Consider the following 22,287-nt stretch of genomic DNA (forward strand, 5'->3'; position numbering starts at 1 on the left):
CGGGAGATCGGTCTATATGGTAGCCATGTCTAAATATATTCCGATCTGAACCATACTTGGGTCAGAAGTCGGGGGGCTTAAAATAATACACTGTTGCAATTTCACTAAAATTGGGTAATAAATAAAGCTTTTATGGTCTTCAGACCCTTTGTCGGGAGATCGGTCTATATGGCAGCTATATCAAAAAATTCGACACGGATATTGAGTAGTCTAGTATGTACAAGTCATTGTTCAATTTTGGAGAACATTGTGTCAAATTTCATCGAAATCGGATTTTATGGGGCCAGGACATTAAATCGAGAGATGGGTCTATATGGCAGCCCAAATTTAAGCGACTTTGGACAATAAATGCGCCTTTTATGGGCACAAAACCTTAAATCGAGAGATCGGTCTATGTGTCAACTATATTCAAATCTGGACCGATCTGGGCCAAATTGCAGAAATATGTCAAAGGGCTTAACTTAACTCACTGTCCCAAATTTCGGCGACATCAGACAGTAAATACGCCTTTTATGGGCCCACAACCTTAAATCGAGAGATCGGTCTATATGGCAGCTATAATCAAATCTGCCCCGATCTCGGCCAAATTGAAGAAGGATGTCGAAAGTCCTCACACAACTCACTGTCCCATATTTCGGCGACATCGGACAATAAATACGCCTTTTATTAGCCCACATAAATACGCCTTTTATGGGCCCACAACCTTAAATAGAGAGATTGGATTATATTGCAGCTATATCCAAATATAAAGGCGCAATTTTTACCCGATTTTGCTGAAACGAAGTGTTTTGTTATGACATCCCACAACTATGCCAAATATTGTCTAAATCAGAAAAGTTTTTACATGGCTGCCATACCTAATGGCACAGTATCTCACTTTCTTCCTATCTTCTCGCCAGTACTCTAAACCAGCCATTCAGCATCATAGACGGACATGCTGACCCCTGTGAAACGGTGGCCTCCTAAGGTTGCGCTTAGGCTGAGGGAATTTGGCATCCTGAAGAAAAGAGGATAAGGCCACGTTTCCATTCTGGACACTGTGGATGCGGTGGGCAAACTGAGGACAGTATCAGACTACATGGCACCGAGGCCAATTCGGGAAAGGGAGTTCGTGATGCGCTTTCCTTGGAGAGGGAATTGGGAGGCGAAAGCGATACACTTTATATCAGTGTGCCGGTGAGACTGCTGGTCAAGCAGCCCCACACGTCTACTATTTAACTGGCAAAAGTTTCAAAATGACTGTTTGGCAAGCAATTCAAAATTTGACATGCTCGAGGTGACTAACTTTCAAGCCCTTTGGATCAACCTCTGGACCCATCAAATTATACATACTTCTTGGAAAACGCCTTAACAGCGACTATGTCAAATTTCGTGTACATGTCTTTATCCGTTCAAAAGATCCAGAATTATTTCCAAGATTTGTCGATTTGGCAACGCAGTGAGGCGGCTGGTTCGCTCTCCTTCTCGTTTCTCAAAACACCTACTTGTCCTATAAACCAAGTCAGGGCTATGACTAAAACCCAGAGTCTATTCAGGGATTCCAGTCCAGTATACCACGCTCTTCGAGCTCATTGTCCTCGAACCGAAGGTTTTCAGGGCTTTGCTATAATTTCTTTTGTGGCTATCATTATGGCAATTTTTGTTTAGACAACATTGTGGGCTGGACTATCATAGGTGTCTCTTGTCGAACTACTGACCATATTCGAAAGCGGTAGAGAGATGGCAGTCTGTTCATGGATGCTGAGCTACCAGGATACTCTGGCTTATCACCTACCGGAAGAGGACGAAGAAACTACTGGCCTATGATAAGAAGTCACTGATTATTATTACAGGAGTTACAACCGGACACTGTGCGATGGGCAAAATGACCGCGGATATGGGAATCCCTCATAACTTTGCCTTGATGATTGAGGAGACTATCGAGCACTTGCTCACTTTTTATTTCCAAAGCTGCCTTGATGATTGAGGAGACTATTGAGCACTTGCTCTGTTCATATACTGGTCTACAGGGGCACCGTTTTTTATCTAAGGAGGGGTTGGTTTTCTCCGATCTCGACGATCCTGAAGTTGTGGTTCTGGAATGTCGCCTCTGGTACGTGAATAAGTTTAATCTGGGAATCTCCGATCTCGACGATCCTGAAGTTGTGGCTCTGGGATGTCGCCTCCGGTACGTAAATAAGTCTAATCTGGGAACCCCGCATAATGATTACTGCGGAAACTGCCTTGATGATGAAGAGAAGGAGACTATCGAGCACTTGCTCAGTTTTTTACTACCAAAGCTGCCTTGATGATTGAGGAGACTATTGAGCACTTGCTCTGTTCATATACTGGTCTATAGGGGCACAATTTTCTATCTAAGGAGGGGTTGGTTTTCTCCAATCTCGACGATCCTGAAGTTGCGGGTCTGGAATGTCGCCTCCGGAACGTGAATAAGTCTAATCTGGGAATCTCCGATCTCGACGATCCTGAAGTTGTGGCTCTGGGATGTCGCCTCCGGTACGTAAATAAGTATAATCTGGGAATCTCCGATCTCGACGATCCTGAAGTTGTGGCTCTGGGATGTCGCCTCCGGTACGTAAATAAGTCTAATCTGGGAATCCCGCATAATGATTACTGCGGAAACTGCCTTGATGATGAAGAGAAGGAGACTATCGAGCACTTGCTCAGTTTTTTACTACCAAAGCTGCCTTGGTGATTGAGGAGACTATTGAGCACTTGCTCTGTTCATATACTGGTCTATAGGGGCACAGTTTTCTATCTAAGGAGGGGTTGGTTTTCTCCAATCTCGACGATCCTGAAGTTGCGGCTCTGGAATGTCGCCTCCGGTACGTGAATAAGTCTAATCTGGGAATCCCGTATAATGATTACTGCGGAAACTGCCTTTGATGATGAGGAGAAGGAGACTATCGAGCACCTGCTCTGTTTACTGTTCTACAGGGGCACAGACTTCTCTCTTAGGGAGGCGAGTTATCTTCGATCACGGTGACCCTGCAGTTGTGGGTCTGAGAAGTCTCTTTAGGTACTTGGATAAATCTAAACTAAATTAGGAATTTAATTTACATCATTGCATGAAAATTACCCCACACTTTTATATAAAACTTCTCTAGCATAAATCAACTAAAAGTTATCAAATTTTGTGATCAACCATTTCCTTATGCATTACCATGTATTAGTTCATATTAAAGCTGTTATTAGTTGAACTAACTTTGGTCTATGCCGCCTCTGCAAAAACTCCTGCATACTAGTTAGTGCTTTATTTACGTTGTGGCGCCACATAAGTATTTCAATAGAAAACCAAATAGAGCGATTGCACAAATATGAGCCATCTCAACACATGGAAAAGTTGCTTTGGAGGAATGTTTCATTAATGGCCAATATAATAGCACAAACCGTTACCTTGTAATTTTATTACACTTTCCCAGACCAGCACAATTAACCTCCAACATTCAATTATGGAGCTATTACCGCAATATGTAGCACCCCGATTTCACACACTTGCTCATGCACTCACTCACACCCATACATACGCGAGCGTCTCAGCAAGAATTGCCTCTCAGCACAATAGTCTCACACACAGTAATTTTCATTTTTCTTTTAGATCTCCATAAAGGTATTCGATAATTTCACTAAACTAAAACATGCTAAATAAGAGGCCACCACAAATGCGTTAGGCTTAGATTGTTACATCATCAAAGTCCATGCATCACATGGAGAAGCTAGTGCACTCAAAAAAATTACTAACATTTAAGTGAAACATTAAAATTGGCTTGGTTGCCCAAAAAGTAATTGCGGATTTTCATATGGTCGGCGTTGACAAATTTTTTCAACGGCTTATGACTCTGTAATTGCATTCTTTTATTATTAACCGTTCATCATCACATAATAAGTCTTGGACTGGTGAAAAAGCTTGATATTTGGGTACCACATGTATTGAAAGAAATTCATTTAACAAACCGAATCAACGCTTGTGATATGCACCTTAAACGCAATGAATTCGATCCGTTTTTAAAACGAATCATAACTGGAGATGAAAAATGGATAGTTTACAACAACGTTAGTCCAAAACGATCATGGTCCAAGCATGGTGAACCAGCTCAAACCACTTCAAAGGCTGATATCCACCAAAAGAGGGTAATGCTGTCTGTTTGGTGGGATTGGAAGGGTGTGGTATATTTTGAGCTGCTTCCAAGGAACCAAACGATTAATTCCGGTGTTTACTGTCAACAATTGGACAAATTGAATACAGCCATCAAGGAGAAGCGACCAGAATTGGTCAATCGTAAAGGTATCATATTCCACCAGGACAACGCTAGACCGCACACATCTTTGGTCACTCGCCAAAAACTGAGTGAGCTTGGCAGGGATCTTTTCATGCATCCACCATATAGCCCTGACCTGACCATTTATTTCGATCTTTGCAGAACTCCTTAAATGGTAAAACTTTCGGCAATGATGAGGCTATAAAATCGCACTTGGTTCAGTTTTTTGCAGATAAAGGCCAGAAGTTGTATGAGCGTTGAATACTAAATTTGCCAGGAAGATGGCAAAAGGTTATCGAACAAAATGGCAATTATTTATTTGATTAAAGTTCATTCCAAGTTTTATTACAAATGCATTTACTTTCTTTTAAAAAATCCGCAATTACTTTTTGGGCAACCCAAATTTAAGTTGGAGTCAAAGTTGAAGAATCCAAAAAAAAAAATTGGAATGTTGCTTGTTTGACTAAGTGATGAGACAGGGAAACGGTGGAGCATACCTGACATCACTTCATCTGCCCTCTCCGACACCACCACCTACGTCGGATCAGTAACGGTTGGTGAGGAAAGCAAAACAAACAGGAAATGAGGTACTATCAGGGTGCGATGCGAGTTCTCACCACATTTCGTGGGGTAGTACCACCTTTAATAAGCGGGGCCAAGCTTTGGCATAATTCTTGAATACTAACGCCAAGCTCTTGAATACTAAAGCCTAGCTCTGGCATAATTCTTGAATACTAACGCCATAATAACAATTAATATTGGTAACACCGCTACCTTTGTTTATAGGATTAGGGAGGAGGTTATCGATGAGGTTCGGGAGGGTCTCCTTGAACCATTCCTTCGAAACCATCGCAACATTAGGTTTGAAATAGCGACGAATCCGATAAGTTTCCGTAATAAGTTGAAAACCAACTGGCCGAAATTCGGAAGACTACTCAGAAGAAAACTTGGGCAAGATAATTTAGATTGTCCAAGCATAGAAGACATTGACGACAACGTCCACAGGATTATGACTGCACTAGTAGAGGCTTTCGAAGCTAGTTGTCCTCGTCGAGAAAGGAAATCAGCCCAAGAAAAACTCTGGATGACCGTGGAGATTAGCAACGTTGAAAAAGATGTCCACAGACTTTATAACAGAGTATGACGTAACAAGTAAAAAGGCGTTAAGTTCGGCCGGGCCGAACTTTGGATACCCACCACTCGGGTATATATTTAACCACCTTTTATCAAAATTCGGTGAAAATTTCATACCTTATGTGCCATATCAGTTATATCAAAATATGTTCCGATTTGGACCAAATATTATTAAGTACACTAGCTACATCTAAAAATAAACCGATCTGAACTATATACGACACGGATGTCGAAAAGCCTAACATAAGTCACTGTGTCAAATTTCAGTGAAATCGGATTATAAATGCGCCTTTTAGGGGGCCAAGACTTTAAATCGAGATATCGGTCCACAATGCAGTTATATCCAAATCTGGACCGATTTGGGCCAAGTTGCATAGAAATGTTGAAGAACCTAACACAAAGCACTATCCAAAATTTCGGCGAAATCGGACAATAAATGCCTTTTTTACGGGCCCAAAACCCTTAATCGAGAGATCGGTCTATATGGCAGCTATGTTCAAATCTGGACCGATCTGGGCCAAATTGAAGAAGGACGTCGAAGAGCATAACCAAACTCACTATCTCAAATTTCAGCGACATCGGACAATAAATGCGTCTTTTATGGGACCAAAACCTAAAACCTAGATATCGGTCTATATGGCAGCTATATCCACATCTAGACCGATCTGGGCGATGTTGCAGTAGTATGTCAAGGGGCTTAACGCAACTCACTGTCCCGAATTTCGGCAACATCGGACAATAAATGAGCATTTTATGGGCCCAAAACCATAAATCAAAAAATCGGTCTATATGGCAGCTATATCCAAATCTGAACCGATCTGGACCAAATTAAAGAAAGATGTCCAAGGGCCTAACACAACTCATTGTCCCAAATTTCAGCAAAATCGGACAATAAATGTGGCTTTTATGGGCCTAACACCATAAATCGTAGGATCGGTCTATATGGCAGCTATATCCAAATCTGAACCGATCTGGACCAAATTAAAGAAAAATGTCCAAGGGCCTAACACAACTCATTGTCCCGAATTTCAGCAAAATCGGACAATAAATGTGGCTTTTATGGGCCTAACACCATAAATCGGAGAATCGGTCTATATGGCAGCTATATCCAAATCTGAACCGATCTGGACCAAAATTCACGAAAGATGTCCAAGGGCATAACACAACTCACTGTCCCGAATTTCAGCAAAATCGGATAATAAATGTGGCTTTCATGGGCCTAACACCATAAATCGGAGGATCGGTATATATGGCAGCTATATCCAAATCTGAACCGATCTGGGCCAAATTAACGAAGGAAGTCGAAGGGCCTAGCACAATTCACTGTCCCAAATTTCAGCGAAATCGGATAATAAATGTGGCTTTTATGGGCCTAAGACCCTAAATCGGCGGATCGATCTATATGGGGGCTATATCAAGATATAGTCCGATATAGCCCATCTTCGAACTTAACCTGCTTATGGACAAAAAAAAAGAATCTGTGCAAAATTTCAGCTCAATATCTCTATTTTTAAAGACTGTAGCGTGATTTCAACAGACAGACGGACAGACAGACAGACGGACGGACATGTCTAGATCGTCTTAGATTTTTACACTGATCAAGAATATATATACTTTATAGGGTCGGAAATGGATATTTCGATGTGTTGCCAACGGAATGACAAAATGAATATACCCCCATCATTCGGTGGTGGGTATAAAAAAGCGGAATTATATGGGGATTTATATTACACACGACGACTCAGGAATACAATAAGATTACCACAGCGGCGAAACGTGCCTCCTGGAGGCTTTTGATGAAAACGCATTTTCTACAGGATTTGACGGGACTCACAGAGACACCGGAATCTTGGAATAACGAGGTTGATCGAAGGTTTATCATTACGGAATTTATGGTCAAGGAAGCCTTGAGGAGCTTCAAACCATTTAAGTCACCCGGACCTGATGGAATATATCCGACGTTACTACAGAAAGAGGTAGGCTATTTGGCGCCTCATCTGGCCAAAATTTCACAGGCCTAGGACTTGCATACACTCCGGAAGCCTGGCAGAAGGCAAGGGTGTTGTTTATACACAAGCCCGGCAAGGCAAGTTATGCGACACCAAAGTCCTACAGACCCATAAGCCTTACGTCCTTTCTACTCAAAACCATGGAATATATTGTGGACACCATGATAAAGAGTAGGATATCCAGCGAACTGCTTAAATACAAACAGCATGCCTATGTCAAGGAAAGGTCGGTGGAGACTGCCCTGCACAAGGTTGTGCAGAATATAGAAGAATCCTTCGATGCCAAAACGTACACACTGGCGGTATGCATTGACACCGAGGGGGTTTTTTACAATGGGCGAACCGAAACACTTATCCAATCTTTAGACGGACCCGGTCCTTAGAGACTGGATAAATTATATGCTAAGGAACAGGTGGATAAATTGTGTGTCCCATGGCATAAATATAAGGGAGAAAGTGGAACGGGGCACGCCACTCCTATGGGTGACCACCATAAAAGATCTATTACGGATGCTGACTGAGGAGGGATTTGAAATCGTCTGTTTCGCAGACGATGTTATAATACTTCTAAGGGATAAGGATACGAACGAGCTATGCAGAAGGGCCGAAAGGGTCTAGCATATGGCATATGACTGGGCTAGACCCAGAAGTCTCAGCGTTAACCCAGAGAAGACTGAAATATGCCTGTTCACGAGGAAGTCAAGGGTGGACCAATTTAAGGCACCACGTTTCCTCAATATGACGATTTCGATATCTGACTAGGTCAAATATTTAGGTGTTATGTTGAACAGGAAACTGAATTGGAAGTGCCAGATTCAGGAGCGTACTGAGAAGGCTCACAGATGTTGGGCACTATATGGATGGGCCGTAGGCTCGAATTGAGGAGCGTGATAAGACCAATACTTACATACGCCTCAATAGTTTGGTGGACTGCTATGGAGAAAAAGTGCAACATAAAGACCATACAACAGGTTCAAAGAACATGTTGTCTTAGCATAGGCGGAGCGATGAGGACCACGCCCACTAGAGGCGGCTATGGGTCTTAAGGCGATGGGAGAATGGATTGAGGATGGGAGCAACTCAGGTTCAAAGAACATGTTGTCTTAGCATAGGCAGAGCGATGAGGACCACGCCCACGGGCACTGGAGACTATTCTAGATATCCGACCCATTGACATACAAATTAAGTATGAGGCAGCCACTGCGGCTATGAGACTTAAGGCGATGGGAGAACGGATTGAGGATGGGAGCAACTCAGGTTCAGAGAACATGTTGTCTTAGCATAGGCGGAGCGATGAGGACCACGCCCACTAGGGCACTGGAGACTATTCTAGATATTCGACCCATTGACATACAAATTAAGTTTGAGGCAGCCACTGCGGCTATGGGTCTTAAGGCGATGGGAGAATGGATTGAGGATGGGAGCAACTCAGGTTTAGGTTCAGAGAACATGTTGTCTTAGCATAGGCGGAGCGATGAGGACCACGACCACTCGGGCACTGGAGACTATTCTAGAAATTCGACCCATTGACATACAAATTCAGTGTGAGACATCTACTATGGCTATGAGACTTAAGGCGATGGGTGAATAGATTGAGGATGGGAGCAACTCAGGTTTAGGTTCAGAGAACATGTTGTCTTATCATAGGCGGAGCGATGAGGACCACGTCCACTAGGGCACTGGAGACTATTCTAGATATCCGACCCATTGACATACAAATTCAGTGTGAGGCAGCCACTGCGGCTATGAGACTTAAGGCGATGGGAGAATAGATTGAGGATGGGAGCAGCTCATACCATCGCGGCATTATCCCGGCGATGATCGGAAACCTAGCAGGAAGGGAAGAGGTTTCCAATACCTGAGACGACACTTGAGAAGGGGTGAGAGGCACAGCTGCCAGCGACACAGACTTGAACTGACGGAATCCTAGTACCGAGATCTGGAAGATCAAGTTTCAAGGTTGAATCAAAGCTAGAGGACAGAGTGGGCCTGGGGGTCTACATTGGGAACCCAAGGAATGAAATCTGTTTTAGACTGCCTGGCCATAATACGATCCTGCAGGAGTAGATCCGGATGATCACGGAATGCGTGAGGTGGTGTGATGCTAACGCGAGGACGTCGAGTGTTAAAGTCTTTACGGACAGTAAAATGCCATAAGGGCAATAACAACCAGGACGGTAAGGTCACAAACAGTTTTGCAATGTAAGGAGGAGATTAAAGGCTTCTCGGAGGATGGCACAGTCCGCTTCGTTTGGTTGCCGAGTCATAACGAAGTAAGAGGGAATGAAAGGGCAGTGAAGGCCAGAGGACTACCGTCAATAAACTTGACTAACCCGAAGCCTTTCGGGTCGACACAGTTCGAGTTAAGGGAGTGGGCGACAAATGCGCATGTAACACTGTGGAACAGCAAGGCTGTCGGTATAACGGCGAAAACCCTATGGGGAGACCCAGATCGTGAGGAGGCAAGGCTATTACTGAAAGGAAGTAAGAAGGAGGTCAATATAGCTATTGGTATCATAACTGGACAGATTGAACTACGAGCTCAGTTATGCAAATAGGTGTGTCAAGGATAGCATGTGTAGGAGATGCGGGGAAATTTGGGACAGTGAGTTGTGTTAGGCTCTTTGACATCCTTCGTTAATTTAGTCCAGATCGGTTCAGATCCTCCGATCAGGGTCTTAGGCCCATAAAAGCCACGTTTATTATCCGATTTTGCTGAAATTTGGAACAGTGAGTTATGTTAAGCCCTTCGATCCAGATAGATCCAGATTTGAATATAGCTGCCATATAGACCGATCCTCCGATTTGGGGTCATAGGCCCATAAAAGCCACATTTATTAACCGATCTTGCTGAAATTTAAGACAGTGAGTTGTGTTAGGCTCTTTAACATCCCTCATTAATTTGGTCCAGATCGGTTCAGATTTAGATATAGCTGCCATATAGACCAATCCTCCGATTTGGGGTCATAGGCCTATAAAAGCCACATTTATTATCCGATCTTGCTGAAATTTGGGACAATGAGTTGTGTTAGGGCCTTCGACATCCTTGGTCAATTTGACTCAGATCGGTCCAGATTTGGATAAAGCTGCCATATAGACCGAACCTCCGATCAGTCGTAGGCCCATTAAAGACACATTTTTTATCCAATATTGCTGAAATTTGAGGCAGTGAGTTTGTTAGGCCCTTCGACATCCTTCGTTAATTTGGCGCAGATGGGTCCAGATTTGGATATAGCTGCAATATAGACCGATCTCTCGATTTTAGGTTGTGGGGCCATAAAAGGCGCATTTATTATCCCATGTTGCCGAAATTTGGGACAGTGAGTTACATTTGGTCCTTCGACATCCTTCGTTAATTTGGTCCAGATCGGTCCAGATTTAGATATAGCTGTCATTTAGACCGATCCTCCGATTTAGGGTCTTAGGCCCATAAAAGGCGCATTTATTGTCCTATGTCGCCGAAATTTGGCACATTGATTTAGGTTAAACCACTTGACATAGCTCTGCATCATGGCACATATCGGTCAAGATTTGGATATAGCTGCCATATAGACCGATCTCTCGGTTTAAGGTTTTGGGGCCAGAAAAAGCGCATTTATTGTCCTATGTCGCCGCAATTTGGGACAGTGGATTGTGTTGGGCCCTTCGACATCCTTCTTCAATTTCACTCAGATCGATCAAGATTTGGATATAGCCGCTATCGATATCTCGATTTAAAGTCCTGGCCCCAAAAAAGGCGCATTTAAAATATGATGTAACTACAATTTGACACAATGACTTATGTTAGGCTTTTCGAAATCCATGTTGTATATGGTTCAGATCGGTTTGGTTTTAGATATAGCTACCAAAAAGTCCACTATTTTGTTATACACAATTGAACAATGACTTGTACTTATTAGTATTTGGTCCAAATCGTAACATATGTCGATATAGCTGATATGGGACATAAGGTATGCAATTTTCACCGGATTTTAATGAAAGGTGGTTTACATATATACCCGAGGTGGTGGGTATCCAAAGTTCGGCCCGGCCGAACTTAACGCCTTTTTACTTTTTTAATAACTTTATTTATTTCATATTATTTTTTCTTTAAATGTACTACCATGTATTTTCCTACTCGTCACCACTCACTCCCCGATGAGACTAGAATTTTTGCTGCCGCAAAACGCACCGACTTATGATAACATCAAAGCGTTAAGTCTGCAGCAGCATTGCCATGCCAAGAAATGCAAAAATAAAACTTACACTTTTAAACACCGTTGTAACGTCGCTCAGTCATAGCATGTTTAAATGTTATTAATCGTTGAATTGTTATAAATCCGGGAAACAGGCTGTAAACTACACAACAACACGATTTTGTAATCTTTTTGCACTTTTTCCCTTGCCATAGTGCGAGAGTATCAGACGGACGGACGCAGATGATCGTTGATCACAAATCTTGGTGTAGAAGCAGCCGAAGACAACCCATAACCAATTCAAATATCCAAATTGCCAGTATTTCTAGTGTTGTATAAAAAGTGATTGAACCCTCGACGTGTTGGTTTGGGAAAGTGGCGGATGCATGTGCCCTGGGTTGTGTTGTGTATTCACAGTTTTACTGCAATTTTGCAAAAATACAGGTGCAAAATCGAAATGAACTTATAACATTTATACCCACTTAATGAGATGGCTATAAAATTAAGAATAAAGAACACTTCATGACATACGAGGAGAGGGAATTGGCATACGGCAATAGGATGAATTGATTCTAACTTCTAATGTGAATGAACACATTTCGAACCGAACACTGATTTTGGTAATAAAATTCAATGATTTGCAAGCGTTGCTCGTTAGTAAGTCTATTCATGATGAAATGTCAAAGCATACTGAGCATCTTTCTCTTTGACACCATGTCTGAAATCCCACGTGATCTGTCAAATACTAATGCATGAAAATCCTAACCTCAAAAAAATCACCCTTTACAAACCATACTACCGTAGCGCAGAGGTCAGCATGTCCGTCTATGACGCTGAATGCCTGGGTTCGTATCCTGGCGAGACCATCAGAAAAAATTTTGGGCGGTGGTTTTCCCCTCCTAATGCTGGCAACATTTGTCAGGTACTATGCCATGTAAAACTTCTCTCCAAAGAGGTGTCGCACTGCATCACGCCGTTCGGACTCGGCTGTAAAAAGGAGGTCCCTTATCATTGAGCCTAAAAAAAAAAACTTAAATCGGACTGCACTCATTGATATGTGAGAAGTTAGCCCCTGTTCCTTAGTGAAATGTTCATGGGCAAAATTTGCATTTGCATTTTACAAACCATATTCACTACAGACACGATGAATTTATTGGAAACCAGCAAAAATGCATGCTGTCACACGCTATAAAGGAGACATGTTTTTTCAAATACGGAAAACGCATAATCTACATATTTTTCGATGTGATATCAATAAGCTGAATACCAAATATTATGGCGATCGGTTAACGATAATCCGTGCCGATACAAAGTCAAAAATTGGATGGGTACTTTTTAAGAGATCCACTTGAAATTTAAGATCCAAGAATGAAATACGTAAGGTGAGAGAGAATCATCGTGAAGATCGTATTGTATATGTTATACAATCATCACATATTGATATGTGGCTCCCAAATAGCACAGATTGACAAGTGGCTCCCAAATATACTTTTCGGCCCAACCTACATCAATAAGAAGTATTTGTGCAAAATTTGATATCTTCGTTCTGCGGCTGTCGTGATTTTAACAAAGGTTCGGACATGAAACTGACTAATGAAACTAACGGAGACAACCGCATGGATCACTCGACTAACCGAACTGCTTGATGAAAGCACTCCTTGTCCCGATGATATAACGGCGCAATGGCAAACACCTTTCGTCATAATCCGGTGAACAACGAATTATTTAAGCACCCACAGCAGCTATATCCAAACATGGTCCAATTTGGATAAAATTCTGCATGGGCATTGAGTGGTCTAATAAATTCACGTCAATGTTCAATTGTGGTTCGAAATCAGATTATTAATGCTCCTTTTATGGGGGCAAGACTTTAAATCGAGAGAACGGCCTATATGGCAGCTATGTCCAAATCTGAACCTATCAGGGCCAAATTCAAGAAGTAATTATTTAAGCCCCACATTGCTATGGTCAGTAAACAAGTCCTGCTTGGGGATTGTTTTTGGGAACTTTGTCCTAAAATTGGATATCAGATTCGTATTTTACTCGCAAATACCTTTCATTTGAGTCCCATGGTGCCATGGTCGGTAAATATGTCCGATTTAGAGGTGTTTTGGGGGTTGGGGTGGTCCTCCAAACACATGGTCCGACAATAAGATATCAGATACGTTTTCTAATCTTAAATACCTTTCATTTGAGTCCCATATTGTCGTGATTGGTGTATATATATATTTGGTAGGTTTTGGGGAGGGGCTGCCCCCCTAGGTGCCCCATCCGAAATTTGGATACCAAATTTTTGTTTGTAGGTTACTATAAAAGAGCACACAAAATGTCGCTTAAATCGCACCACCCATCTCCGAGATCTGGCGTTTCTGAAAATTAGGTTAAGGGGGAGCGTCCGTTCCCCCTTCGGATATCAGAAAATTTAGTACACTATTTTCACCTCGGGATCATTATGCGTCATCGGTCATCATCATCGGCGTCAAATTGAGCTGAAATTTTATACAGATCCGTCTTTTTGATGCACACTGGTTAAGTTCTCGAACGGGCCACATTGGATCATATTTGGATATAGCTGCTATATAGACCGATTTTCCGATAAAGGGTCTAAAGCCCGTAGAAAGTTTAATTTTCATCCGATTTTGCTGAAATTTAAAACAGTGAGTAGTTTTAACATCCCAACATCCTACCAAAATATGGTTCAGATCGGACTATATTTAGATATAGCTACCATATAGACCGATCTCGCGATATGGGGTCTGAAGATCATAAAAGCTTTATTTATTATCCGATTTCACTGAAATTTGCAACAGCGGGTTATTTTAAGCCTCCCGACATCTGACCTTAATATGGATTAGATCGGCCCATATTTAGATATAGCTGCCATATAGACCGTTCTCCCGATAAAGGTTCTGAAGCCCATAAAAGCTTTTTTTATTACCCGATTTCGCTGAAATTCAAAACAATGTGTTATTTTAAGCCTCCCGACATCTGACCTAAATCGGACTATATTTTTATAGCTGCCATATAGACCGATCTCCCGATAAAAGGTCTGAAGGCCATAAAAGCTTTATTTTTTGTCCGATTTCGCTGAAATTTGAAATAGTGCACAGTTTAAGGAGTCCCAACATCCCACCCAAATATGGTACTGATCGAACTATATTTAGACACAGCTGTCATATAGACCGATCTGCCAATAAAGGGTCTGAAACCCATAAAGCTGTATTTTTTAACCGATTTCGCTAAAATTTTTAACTTTAGCTTCCTGATACCCGACCTAAATATAGTTCAGATCGGACTATATTTAGATATAGCTGCCATATAGACCGATCTGCCGTTTATAATTGGATATATCTACCAAAGAGACCAATATTTTGTTCTACAAAATTGAAAAGTGACATATATTTTAGATCACTCAATGTCCGTGCCGAATTTGGGTGCTTAAGTTATCCAATTTTCACCGGATTGAGACGAAATGTGATTTAAATATATACCCGAGGTGGTGGGTATCCAATGCCTTTTTACTTGTTATATACAAGAAGAGTAGGGTCGGAAATGGATATTTCGATGTGTTTCAAACGGAATGACAAAATGAATTTACACCCATCCTTCCCTCTCCTGATTTGAGGTTTTGGGCCCATAAAGTACGCTCGTACATTTGATATTGCCTTTCTCAAACTGATAATACCACTCACATAATACCACTCAAACTGATAATACCACCATTGTTTTATAGACATTTTCCTGCCGTTAAATTCCTACCAATCTCACTTTGGGTGATGATGAGGATTCGAAGAGAAAAGTTGATCAATTAAAGCACATCACCCCGTCATCATTTTCTAATTACATTCAAGCATTTCATCCAAGACAATTGGCATCTATTTAAGATGGATTTTCCTTCATCCACCGGTACATGAAGATGCTCACTTGTCTTATGCAACATGCACACTTCCAATTAGGATTAACATAAACTAACGTTTTAATGTCAGTAAGTTAAATGAGAATTAATTTGCTACACATGTACGACGTGTAGACTGTGGCGAACCACAACAGGGTAATTCACAACGACTGAAAGGCTACATGCTAAGATTTATTACAACAGGCTTAGTCGGATTTATCAGATCATAATGATGAAATGAAAATGAGACTGAAATTAATCTTGAGCAACATATCAAATAACTGTATTCTTTCAGTTTTCCAAAGGATATCATGAGTGAACAAAATTCTTCAGAAAAGTTAAGTGCTTAAATCATGTAACGTGATTTTGTCCAAGGCTGAGGTAAGTTCAGTCATCTCCAGGGTCCCACAAACCTTATGTGGTTTTATCCTGTGTTACAATCTACTTGTGCTATATAAATATATGACAATGTGGCAAAGAGTGAAAAGATTATCGTCTTCGGCTCTACCTTATGAGCGATCGGCTGCATAATTTAGATCGACTGAGATCGTGTGTTCAAGGCCCCACTTTTTTGCTTTTGGTTGACGAAGTTCCCTACGACAGCCGATTTATAGTTAATCGGAAGATTTGGGTGGACGTTGATGCGGGCTCGGTTGGTGCAATCTTGACGGTGAGGCCTTCAAGGCGCCTGCTGTTGGTCGGTGAATATACCGACGGCAGTCGATTTATAGTTAATCGAAAATTTTTCCGTGGGCTTTGATGGAAGGCGTCGGTTGTTGGTGCGGGCACCGGGAGGTGTTTGGGATAGATAAAGCGCTTTGTTGTCAGACGCCCGTGGTGAGTAAATTGAGCGCTGGCCTAGCTGACCTCAAGATCGTAGTACTTGGATCGAAGGACTGGATTCGGGAAACTGGTCGTCGGATACAGTGACGACGTCTTGTGGTTCGGTGGTAGGGAGAGACTGGTGCGCTCTAGTAAAGTGCGGGTGGGAGCTAAGCGCGGATACAAACTACATGCGGATGGGAGCTAAGCGGATGCAATTGGGTGCAGTTGCAAACTAAGCTCGGATAGTTGCGGATGCAACTAAGTGGAGATGCAAGCTAAGTGCGGAGCAAACACCTAGAAAAACTTCGATTGCGAACACTGTCACTTTTCTGCTCAAATCTGTGTTTCTCAAGAACCAGAGAGTTAACCCTGATAGCAGCAAACCCAACCTTAAGAGCACTAACGAAAACAGATCGATTGAGAAATATCCCCAGCATTGCAACAATAAAACAAGTAAAAGCGTGCTAAGTTCGGCCGGCCCGAATCTTATATACCTTCCACCATGGATCGCATTTGTCGAGTTCTTTACGCGGTATCTCATTTTAGGCAAACAAAGAATATTGAATAAGAACTGTTGTGCTATTAGAGCTATATCTAGTTAAAGTCCGATTTGGATCATGCTAAATATCGATCAAGCTATTGATCGATTCAGACCATATTAGACACGTATGTCGAAGGTCATGAGAGAAGCCGTTGTATAAAATTTCTACCAAATCGGATGAGAATTGAACCCTCTAGAGGATCAAGAAGTCAATACCCCAGATCGGTATATATGGCAGCTATATCAAAACATAGACCGAATTGGCCTATTTACAATCCCAACCGACCTACACTTATCAGAAGTATTTTTGCAAAATTTCAAGCGGATAGCTTTACTCGAAAGTTAGCGTGCTTTCGACAAACAGACGGACGGAGGGACATGGCTAGATCGACTTAAAATATCATGACTATCAAGAATATATATACTTTATGGGGTCTTAGCCGAATATTTCGAGGAGCTACAAACAGAATGACGTAATTAGTATACCCCCATCCTATGGTGGAGGATAGAAAAACCCAATGTCACGCCAACACTCACACCCACATTAATTTTCCGCACAACTCATTGGCGGAGTTTTTATGGACCCTGCAGACATTTTTGATCGCCGCGAATCTTCTAGAAGAAGGTCATGACCGTGGACCAGCTCGTCTAAGAATTGTAGACGATTTTTTTGAAAGAAGATAAAAAAAAAAACTAGTAAAAAATATGCTGTGTGAGAACGGATGAAGATATTTTGTGAAATTTGGAATGGTTAAAGCTGAGGCGCTAGCGAGATCGTGTGCGCTAAATTCCAAGGCTCTAGGTTGTACTGGAGCCACTTATCAGGGCCTCAAAGATGGTCTCCTTGGCATGTCGAAAATTTGTTGGGGCTGCCAAATCTTCGCTTGGGGTCCCATTTCCAAAATTTTTTCGGTGGTGTTAAAAACTCGGGGATATTCAATATGGCACAGATCAGTCCACATTTGGATTTAGCTGACACATAGACCGATCTCTCGATTTGAGGTTTTGGGCCCATAAAAGGCGCATTTATTGTTCGATGTCTCCAAAATTTGGGTTGCCATATATAGTTGCCATTATTGACCCACCTCTCGATTTAGGGTTTTGGGGCCATAAAAGGCACATTTATTGTCCGATTTCCCCAAAATTTGGGACAGTGAGTTGTGTCAGGCTCTTGGACATTTTTCTGCGACTTTGACATTTTTTTGTTTGTTTGTTTGTTTGTTTGTTTGTTTATTGATACCAGACATCACAAGATAAAAATCTTATAAGTGACGATGCCGGTTTAAGGAATGGATTACATCGAATATGTGTTAAGAAAAATATAAATAAAAAAGTAATTATATTATAAAATTTATCATAAGAGAATTTTTTTAGGAATTATACTTTAAATATAGTGTTTGAAAATTGTTTTCTTGAAAAGAGTAGCATTACTTATGGTTTGGATGTTGGATGGCAAATTGTTCCAAAGACGAATACTGTTGATTAAAAATTGTTTTTCAGAGTTTGAGGTTCGGAAGCGTGGTAGAATGATTTTTAGTCCTCTGCCAGATCGAGCAAAATGGAGATGATCATAAAGATATTTTGGCTGCTTAAGATAGATTATTTTTTGCAGTAAAATAACGCATTTCGCTTTGAGGAGGTTTTCGAAACTAATGTCGAATATTTTGTGGGCGAATTGAGAAATTCGGTCTCTCCTTTTCTTATTAAATATGTAGCGAGCAATGTTATTGTAGCTTACTTTTAGTTTGTTGAAGTCTCTCGAATCACAATTTGCGAAAATTTCACATCCATAAAGTAGAGTAGGTATAAGGTAAGATTTCGCTAAAAGCATACGTACTTGAAAAGGTGTAGAAGTCCGCACAGACCACAAACTTCGCAGCATTCCTTGAACTTTACCAACAGCTTTGTTTATATGATTAGTCCAAGTCAGTTTGGAATTGAATATTACACCAAGGTTGCAGGATGTATCAACAGTTTCTATTACCGAGTTGTTCAAAGTAGCTCTTACAGGAGGAATCTGGGTGGTTGATCGTTTTAAAATTTTCATCAGTTTAGTTTTTGACGGATTTAGACAGAGACTATTTTTACTCGCCCAGTTCTGGATTTCATTCAGATCGCAATTAATATTATTTATACATGATTGTACGCAATTTGGTTTAGCGCTGGAGAAAAGCTGAACATCGTCAGCGTACATTTGCACATTACAATGCATTGGAATATCAGGTAGATCATTTATGTATACAGAAAAAAGTAAGGGACCAAGGATAGAGCCCTGCGGAACACCTCTAGGTACATCAAGTGCCGCAGATGTTGTATCACCGACATTGACGGATTGACGGCGTCCGGTAATGTATGATGAAATCAGTTTACAGGCCGGTTTGGAGAAAAAGAAAAGTCTGTCAAGCTTCGAGATAAGAATATCATGGTTCACTGTGTCAAAGGCTTTACTGTGGTCCAGTAAAACCAGAAATGATACCATATTATTATCCATATTTTGTCTCAATTCTTCCACAACGTCAATTAATACAGTAGAGCAGTTTCTTTTTGTTCGAAAACCAGATTGTCTATCATTCAAAAGACCTCTGAAACTCAGGAAGGCATCTATTTGAGTATTTATAATACGTTCCAAAGCTTTAGAGAAAAACGGCAGGATAGCAATCGGACGGAACTCTGAATTCTGTTTGGGTATCGGTATAATTTTTGCCAATTTCCAGTCTGTTGGGAACGTTGACTTTGTAAGAATGTTGTTATAAATGTGTGTAACAAATGGAAGTATTTTCGGCAGTACCAATTTGGCAAATCTAGGATGTATGCCATCAAATCCCATTGCGTCAGACTTTATGGTTGCAAAACTTTGTAAGACTTCTTCGGGACTAACACATCTAAACGAGAATGTGTCTTCAATCTGTGCTGTAGAAATATTAGAATAAGTGTTTGTGCCAGGGTCCACAGTATTTATTTTCAAAAAGTTTTCATTTATCTCATCTAGGTCAGAGATAGAAAGACAATCAGTGTTGGTATTGGATTTCGATCCAATTCCGATGTTCCTTATTTCTTTCCATTTTCGCTTACTATCAATTGCATTTTCGAATTTCCTTTTATAGTACTGCTTTTTGGACTCGTTAGTCTTTTTGAGCACATCTCTTCTAGCGGATTTAAACGTGTCATACAGTGTAGGCAGTCTATAACGTTTCCATCTTTTATATGCCAAATTTCGAACGCTGATCAAGTGCTTGATTTCAGGAGTAAACCATGGCTGTTGTTTTCTGTTAGTATAAATGACTTTGACAGGAACGCATGTGTCGTAAATTGAGCAAAGGTTATGATTTAGGAAGGAAACTTGTTCGTCAACACCTTCCATATAGAAAATCTCTTCCCAAGGTACTTCATCTAAACTTTGATGCAGAAGTGGCCAGTCAATGTTTTTGAAGTCGCGATATGTCGATGTACAAACAGTGGGATTAATTTCGAAGTGGTATGTGACGAAAAGCAAATCATGCTTGGAGAATGCGGGGGCATCTAGCTGATTGTAGAGAGATATTTTGGACAAATGGCTGACAAAGAACACATCTAGCAGACTCGCGTTACTTCTTGTGAAGTGAGTTGGTGCGGAATCATTCACAGGAAGTAGCCCTAGGGTTTGCATTGAGTCGGCAAGACAGCGCTCAACAAGCAAGTTGCTATTAAAATCACCAGCTACGATTATATTGTCGTACTCGATGGAAATTATATCAATAGTTTCTATTAATTCTTCAAAATCTATTGATGAATTTGGTCTGTAGACGCAACCCAGCAGTAATCTTTTCTTGTCATCAGATAAAAGTTCCAGAAATAAGTATTCAATGCGGGAAGAGCGGTTTGACATACATTTGAGAGAGCAGCTTATACCATGTTTGATATATATAGCTACCCCGCCGCCATGAGTATGACGATCCGCTCTAAACAGTTTGTATCCCGTAACATGAAAAATGCTGCTATCGATTTCAGGATGAAACCACGTTTCAGATATACAAATGGCGTCGATGTCGGAGTTAATAAATGTATCGCGAAACTCATCCATTTTGTTATTAAGACTTTGGGCATTTATGTGCACCAGTTTTAGGCCTGTTTTTTGTTTTGATAGTATTCGTATCATGCATTTTAAGTTGTCTTTGGAACATTGTTTTGCTCTATCTAAAATTATAAGAAAAATAAGTAATGCTACAAAGGTTTGTATAGTTACTTAGGACTACAATGTGAAATTTACTTAAAGTAAGTGGTGTAACATTTATTTTTTCTATGCAGGAAATCAGTGAGTAACAATTTATGTAAATAATAATAAAAAGTTCGAGTAATTTATATATTGAGTCATGAAATATTTTAATTTTGATCATTATTATTGCTGGAATATTCTGCTGGCATGTTGATTGGTTCAGGACCGCCGCGAAAAAGATTGATTAATTTGCTGGTACTATCAACCATGATAGGTGGCTCATCTTTTGTTCTTTTGACATATACGAGGCCACGGAGACTAAATGTTGACTCGATGCATTTTTGCCGTTTTAGTTTAAGTGCATTTTGAAGTATTTTGTAGTTATAACTGGTAAGATTTTCGTTTACATAGATATGTTTATCGGAATCATATCCCACATGTTGTAGTTGCAATGCAGTTTTATGACTTTTTTTGAACTGCGATATATTTTTTAAAATAAAGTTTTTATCAGAGGGTGATGTTAGATTCACCATGATTGTTTCTGGAGTGTCTCTATTTTTATTAACATTGCAGACTCGATAAATTGCTCTGATGGTTGGAGTAGCAATGTTTAGATTGTTGCAAAGAGTGTCAAAAATTTGAAATAGATTTTCGTTATTTGTATAAGGGATACCGTTTATCCGAAGGTCACTCGCAACGTGTAAATTTTCGTGTTTTTGTTGTTGAACTTTTAGTTTTTCGATTTCATGTTTTAATACACCTATATCCTGGTTCATGTTTTCAATTTTGTCTGCCACTGTTTCAATTTTCTCAACACGATTGGTTATATTAGAAAGCTTTTCTGATAGCTTACCAATGTCTTTTCTAAATTCATCCATGCTCTTATCTATAACACTTAAGAGTCTAGATTCACTCTCGAGTATCAATGCTTTGATAAGCTCAGATTGTTTCTCGAACCGTTTATCTATGAGTTGAACAATACGTTGAGGAGAGTCATAATTAGACAAGCGAGGAGTTTTGCAAACGTTCTCATCAGAGTAAGATCCACGGCCTTCTCTCCACCTTTTTGGCGCCATAACCAACTTATCTGTGGTGAGCGTGTTTTCACTGTTTATTGTTGTTATTTCAATTACTGGTACTTGCTCAGAGTGTGCCATGCTAAGAGATATTTATTTATTTTTTCGGTTTGTGTTTTTTTTTTTTTTTTTTTTTTTTTTTTTTGTTTTTGTTTTGTTGTCACTTAAGAATTTGCACTGA

The 22,287-nt window shown here is 40.6% G+C and overlaps 1 protein-coding gene across 1 annotated transcript; it reads right to left on the reverse strand.

Moving 5' to 3' along the window:
* Positions 1-974: 974 nt before the first annotated feature.
* Positions 975-20,898, reverse strand: LOC131994650 (uncharacterized). Its single transcript, XM_059361425.1, has 2 exons — positions 18,676-20,898; positions 975-1,124 (listed from the first exon to the last, which is right to left on the reverse strand). The coding sequence occupies exons 1-2, from the start codon at positions 20,896-20,898 to the stop codon at positions 975-977; spliced, it is 2,373 nt and encodes a 790-aa protein (XP_059217408.1).
* Between the last annotated feature and the right edge of the window lie 1,389 nt (positions 20,899-22,287).

Source organism: Stomoxys calcitrans, chromosome 2, assembly GCF_963082655.1.
Source record: "Stomoxys calcitrans chromosome 2, idStoCalc2.1, whole genome shotgun sequence".
NCBI lineage: Eukaryota > Metazoa > Arthropoda > Insecta > Diptera > Muscidae > Stomoxys > Stomoxys calcitrans.